Raw genomic sequence first — 6347 nt, forward strand, 5'->3', positions numbered from 1 at the left:
CACCACCAAAAGCCCCGGCAGAAATATTTTTTCCTACCATTTGTGGCATTTAACTTCTAATAAAATGGAATCTGAACAAGCCTACATGCCAGCAAAAGAACTGGCAAACGCTGCTACGGCCTTCTCTGTGCATCACATCATTGTCATTATGAAAGGTGGCTTTCTTTTTAGTTTTTAGTCAAAGGAAAGCCAAATACCTTTTCAACATAAGTCCGAGTTGTCAAGTGCATAACCAGACTTGCTATTAACCAGTTAACTGGTCCAAGGCAGACAGACACAACCCTGAGTTCAGGAGCCCCAGAAGACACTATCAAGAAACACGAGGCCATAGAGCTTTCTCTGCAGCGTAGGATTCATGCCAGTCAATTCTAATTTAGGATTAGCTTTCTTTCGAAACAAAGTCATAATATAAATAGTGCGTCTCCATGTCTGGAATATCCATTTTATCTATGATCACTAAAAAGTCTTCAGGAAACATTACAAACAATTCCAGCAACTGAAAAATATTTATACACAGATATACCTGTTCAGCTTTTAAGTTACCAATGTATTACTAACCCTCCCAAAATTCCCACATTTTTTAAACATCTGATAAATGGGGTTTGTCTCTTGTTGCTTGCAATGAAATACCTTCACTAATATTAAACATTATAAACCCACGATTTTCTGTTTTCCCCACAATCATTCAGATGATGAGAACACTGAAACAGCTGGAAATACTGAAGATGAAAAATAATCTAGAAAAATATTCCAACAAGGATTAATATTAAACTGCAGGAATGGGCTGCTTTTCTTCAGCCTTGTCACCAAGTAAGCTAGTGCTAATCCATTAAGCATATTACGAGTTTGGCGAATTAGACTTAGATTAACTGGGCTACCTCATTTTCCAAGACAAGCTTCTGTACATGGTTTTGTTGTATGTTTTGTTCTGGATAAACCAAACCCACAAGCATTCCATCATACTTCTTCATAATGAAGCTACTGAAATTCAAGACGTATCTAGTAACGGTAATTCAGATGAGACAGGTAGATCTAGTTCAAAATAAAAAAGCAAATTTCAGTAGATGCCAGGAAAATACCGTACGAGTGATACTCCAAGAATCTTTATTTTTCCATGTTTGACTGGAAAGGTTTATGACAACACAGGGAAAGAAGTCCTCTATCACCTCCAACTTGCTGCTTAATGTCACAGAATGCAGACAAGCTGCGCCTGCTCATTCAACATTTCTTTTATATAAAAGAATGGTGCTGATCATAAATGGATTGCTTTTTAGTTCATTTTGAAACCAAACTCACAATCTGACCAAAAAAAAAAAAAAAAAAAGAGAGTCCTAACTGAGTATACTAAGGGTTTAAGAGTAGCATCTGTTGGCCAAGACTAGACTAAGCCTTCCCAGTCTGGAGGGATTCGGGGCCTGCAAGCAGTGACATACAGTTCTGTGGAAGAAAGTCTGCTTAGCTAAAAAGAGGATTTAAACATTTTGAGGTATGCATTCTTCACAAGTACAATCTGGGAGCGTTCACCATTAGGTTTGCTGATTCAGGACATCTCATATAATTGCATTATTCCTGTCGAAGGTACTACGAGACATCTAATATTACAAGAGAACGGTGTCACATTATTGATATTTAAAACAAAGGTGATTTAAGCCAAATTTAATTACTTCTGGAATGGCAAGGGAGACAGAGAAAGCAAGAACGAAGAATGACTTCCTGAGTGATCTTACCTATTCCGTAGGCTTTAGCACAGATCCATTGTAGATTAGCAGCTATTTTTGCTCTGGCTGAATCATAGAGCTCCAAAGGGACAATCTCAACTGCACTATCTGCTAGGGCATCCATTTTTCTTCTGGTACTATCTCCACTCGCACAAACATCAACATCCACCATCTGAAACAAAAACAAAAGACAGCGGACTTTTACACAAGCCATGGCTCCCACGGCAATTCGAAAACCGCCCAGGAGAGGAGTTGGCCAGCGCGTTCTACCGGGCACAGTACGGTGGGCTGCCCAGCACAGGCCCGGCAGCCTGCAGGGTTTTCCTCGGCAGGGCTTCTTTAGCAATTCAAAATCCACTCGGAAATCAAAAGACATCCGACCGCAGGGCGAGCATCCCTTTATGTGAAAGCCACGGATCTGCTCACGGAAAACCCTTTCGCGAGGCTCCGCGCTGCCGTTCGTCAGAGAAGAAAGGCGCAGCCCCATCACCTGCCCGACCGCGGCAATAAAGAAAGGCCGGGGCGCTCCCCCCACCACACACACACACACACACCCCGCCATCCCCCCCCCCCCCCGTCTGGCAGCCGAACAATGCGGGAAGGTACCGCGGCCCCCCGCCCGCACCGCCCCCGCCCCGCGGGGCCGCGCCGGGGGCAGGGGCAGGCCCGGGGCAGCACCTGGGGCTCCTTCCCTCGCCTCGGCCGGGAGAAGCAGCAGAGGTTTCTCGCCCGCACCCCCATTCCCGCGCCGCCCCGCACCGCCGGAGGAGGGCAGGGGGGACGGCGGCTCCCCCTCCCCGCCGCGGCCCAACCCGCATCCCCGCCCCCACCCGGGAGGAGGAGGAGGAGGAGGAGGAGGAGGAGGGAGAGGGGCGCAGCCCACCCGGCGCCGGGAGGCTGCTCCGCACACGGCAACGGCCGAGCCCCCGCCGCTGCCTCCCCCCGCCCGCCGCGGCCTACAGGCCCCGCCGCCTCTCACCTTTCCGCGCTACCGCTGCCTCATCCCCGGGGCTGGCGGGCGGGGGAAGGCACCGCCCGGGGCCCCCCCGGCGAGCGCGCCGAGAGGCGGGGGGAGGCTCGGCGGGCCGGGGCCGGTGCGGGAGGGCGGCCGGGGCGGGAAGGAGCCGCCGCCGCTGCCGCCGCCGCCGTCGGGCCGGGGCTGCCAACGCTCGGGACCGCGCGCGCGCGCATGCGCCCGCCTCGCGCGCGCGCGCGCCCTCCCTCGCGCCCTCTCCCTTTCGCCCCCCCCCTCCTCCTCCTCCTCCTCTCCCAGCCGGGGCGCGCGCGCTCGGCGGGAAAAGAGGCGGGGCCCGCGCGCGCCGCCAGGCCCGGAGCCGGCGCGGCGGGAGGGGGGGGGGGAGGTGCTGCAGTGCGCAGGCGCGGGGGCTCGGCCGCCTGCCGCCCTCGCTAGGCAACCGTTACCATGGGAACGGGCACCGGCCCGCGCGGCGCGGGGAGCCTCCCGCGCCCTCCCGGCCCCGCCGCGCAGCGCCCAGCCCCGCGGCTGCGGGAGCCCCGGCCCGGCCCGTGGGGCGGGTCCCGCTGCGCGGAGCTCCCCGGGGTGGGGAGGGGGCGCCGGGTGAGCCCTCGCCCCCTCAGCGCCCCGCGGGAGGCACGGAGGCCTCAGGCCTGCTCAGGCCGCGGGGGCTTCCCCCGTGTGAGGGCGGGAGGCCAGCCGCCTCCCCGGGTGGTGACCCCGTGCTGCGGCTTTCCTGGCCCTGGCTGCGGTTTCCAATCACGGGGGTCAGCCCGAGAGGGAATGGTGATGGAGAAGGAGCCTTTCTGGTTAAAACTGGGGTGAACAACGAGAGTGGCTTGAGCCGCTTCCCGTGTTGCCGATCCGGGCCTCGTAACCGGGGACGCGCGGGGTTTGCACAGGTTGGAACCAGCTCACAGGTAGAACGGTGGGACGGGGGTGGCAGGGGCTGGTGTGTGGCTGAGCAACGCCATCGCCAGCCCGTTGTTCCCGTCCTGGCCCCGGCAGCCTGGGGTGCCTCTTCACGCAGTCACCACCCCATGTCAGCTTCACTTGGGCTTCCATTCTAACGCAGGGAAGCACAGAAGTGCCAAAACCCCTTTGTCTCTTGATTGTAAAACACTAGCCGTGGAAAGCTTTAGGTACAATAAAGTCCACTGTAGTAAAATCAGATATCTGCTTAATCGCGTGAAGGGTTGAGATCTCTGCTGCCAGCCACACTTGACAGAACATTGGTTGATCATCAGCCATACTTTTCTTCAGGTTTTTAGAAGTGATTTCCCCCAAGACTCGATGTGTTCTCACAATCAAAGGATGTCAGTTTTCACTTAGAAGCCTGGCTTCTGCATCTGGTGTGTTTCTTAGCGAAGAGAGAACTTCTTCACCTGGTTTTTGTCCTGACCCATAGATAACAGCAGGAATGTCTGACGGGTGTAACGTGTTGACTGCTCTTTGCCGGGTGCAGTTGGACTGTCACAGTCACCTCATGGCCGTTGTGCTGGGTGCAGTCAGACACTGTTGTGCACCAGCCGTTGTCCAGAGGCCGGTGTTCTGCCGCCCTCCCGCAGAGCCTCTCGGGCTCATCCCGCCCCGTGCTTTGTGACCAGAACCACATCCTGCAGGTTCACTCGCTTGACAAGTGAGTTTTGGGGCTCGTCTGAAAAGTGAAGCTACAAGATTAAGTGAAGGGAGCTTCGAGCCTTTAATGCCTGTGCTGGATAGATGAATTATCTTAATATCCAGCTACTGAAAATGTGATGATAAGTTTAGCTGTGCAACAGTGATAGCAGACTGACCTTACTGTACCTAATTTTCTTTGTTATGATTCTCATAAATTATTTTTTGCTGCATGTAACATAAATGTTTCAAAATCATTAAAGATTAATTTGGGACTATCTTAAGATTCAACATTTATTTCCCTATATCTTTTCAAAGTGCAAGCAGAGGGCATTCTGCTTCATGTCATCAGGAAATACAATCTGGCGTCCAAAGGTTATTCCAGCCTCGATCCTTCTTCCATATTGCAAAGCTGTAGGCAATTAAAGTAGATGTCCTTTGCAAACAACTTGCTAATTGTTTTATAATCTCTGTTCGAAGAGTTTGGTTTTCAGCACAGTTTTGCCAGGCTGTCGTTCGGTGACGTTATCATTGTAACAAGCTGTTCTTGTTTTTAGATTAAACATTAAGGCCCAATCCAAATCCCTTTAAATTCGAGAAGAATGTTTTCATTTATGTGGCAGATCAGGCATTAAATGGACTGCAGAAACAGAATGGCCCTTTGACTCCTGGAGCAGGTGACCTGTATACGAGGATGAAGGTGCAACTGGGAGAAAACTGACCTACTTCTTCCTCTGACACGTTTTTGCTAGAGGTAAAGAATCGATGCAGTTGTTAAACTTATCAGAATCATTTAGGAATGTAATATGTTTTCAGAGAGCGGCAGACTAACCCCACAAAGCCAAGCCAGTATTACCTGGACCCCTGAAACTCTCAGAATAAAAAAGTAGAAAATTTTGGCTTACTAAAAAAATAATATTGTGGAGAAAAAGCATTAGGGGATGTCTCGTGGTCAGGAGAATGTTCTCTTTTTACAGGCTTCTGCTGCACACAGGATCCCAGCCTTAAAATTGCCTCATGTTCTACCCCTTTCCCTCACACAGCGCCGTCCTCCAGAGCTGCGTTCATGCATCACATCCAGCCTGATGTGAACTTCTTCCTCTGTGGTAACACCCTGAAACTCTGCCACCTAGGGCATTTGCGTGTCCTTAAGTAGAAGCTGAAATGGATGTTTTGGGAAAATTTGTAGAGGATGATGAAGTGGTTTGTCAAGAACTCAGCACCGTCCCACGCCAGCATCCTCAAAATTGTCCTGAAGATCAAAAGCTTGCTTTTAAAATGGGAGGGTCAGTGGATTGCTAAACATGTGTGCTTTTTCCATGAGGAAACACATGAGTCTCCCATATCCAGTAGCAGCAAATTCAACTTTAATTTGCGTACCACTTGTTTCTTTCCTGCACTCCACTGCTAAACATGCTTCGAGGCTTTTCTTCTGGAAAACGTTAATACATTGCTTTTCACACGTGAAATAATTTTCCTATTCGTCTCCTGGATTCCTTAACCATTCGGAGTGGGTGTACACGTGAACTGACAAACACTGCGCAACTTGTCTTCCAGCAGAACTCTGAGATTAATTACTAGGAGGCAATACCTTTGAGAAATTACCATATTCAAACACGACACCTGTTACATACAACAAAGCTAAACCCGCGTGCTTGTTTTCTGGCAGAATGCCTGGGATTTTGGTTTTTTCCCACCATGTTTCATCGATCAATATGGGAGACTTCACGTAGAATAAGAGTATCAGTCCCTTGTCATCCCAAGGACATCAGACCTAATTTTATGTTGTAAGAAAATATATAGCCTATAGAAATATAAACATGCTGTGCACTGGGATCGTATGGGGTGGGGATACCTCCTGGGTATGCAGAGAAAGTGAGAGCTGACCCGTCAGTGGCACCTTCCAGCGGGAAAGGCCAGCGGGGAGTTGGGATTCTCCCTCAGCGTTACAAAAAGCACCATTAGATGAAGGAAAACATGCCTCTGCCAAAGAGAGCATGAAAGCCCATGCTTCACTGTCTCCCTGCAGCAGTTCA

General features: G+C 50.9%; 1 protein-coding gene across 6 annotated transcripts in view; it reads right to left on the bottom strand.

Moving 5' to 3' along the window:
* Positions 1–2863, bottom strand: part of CAMSAP1 (calmodulin regulated spectrin associated protein 1) — a 28656-nt gene extending 25793 nt beyond the window's left edge. For 4 of the 6 annotated variants that reach the window (XM_074923353.1, XM_074923351.1, XM_074923352.1 and 1 more), the window contains exons 1-2: positions 2698–2863; positions 1728–1890 (exon numbers count right to left, since the gene is read on the bottom strand). In XM_074923353.1, the coding sequence (XP_074779454.1) occupies positions 1728–1890 (163 nt within the window). In that variant the 5' untranslated portion in view covers positions 2698–2863. Of the gene's footprint in view, positions 1–1727; positions 1891–2144; positions 2164–2396; positions 2427–2697 lie in introns of those variants that run through there. The other 2 variants (XM_074923349.1, XM_074923350.1) reach the window with 2 other exon arrangements.
* Between the last annotated feature and the right edge of the window lie 3484 nt (positions 2864–6347).

The sequence above is a fragment of the Athene noctua genome, chromosome 20, assembly GCF_965140245.1.
Source record: "Athene noctua chromosome 20, bAthNoc1.hap1.1, whole genome shotgun sequence".
NCBI classification, from domain to species: domain Eukaryota; kingdom Metazoa; phylum Chordata; class Aves; order Strigiformes; family Strigidae; genus Athene; species Athene noctua.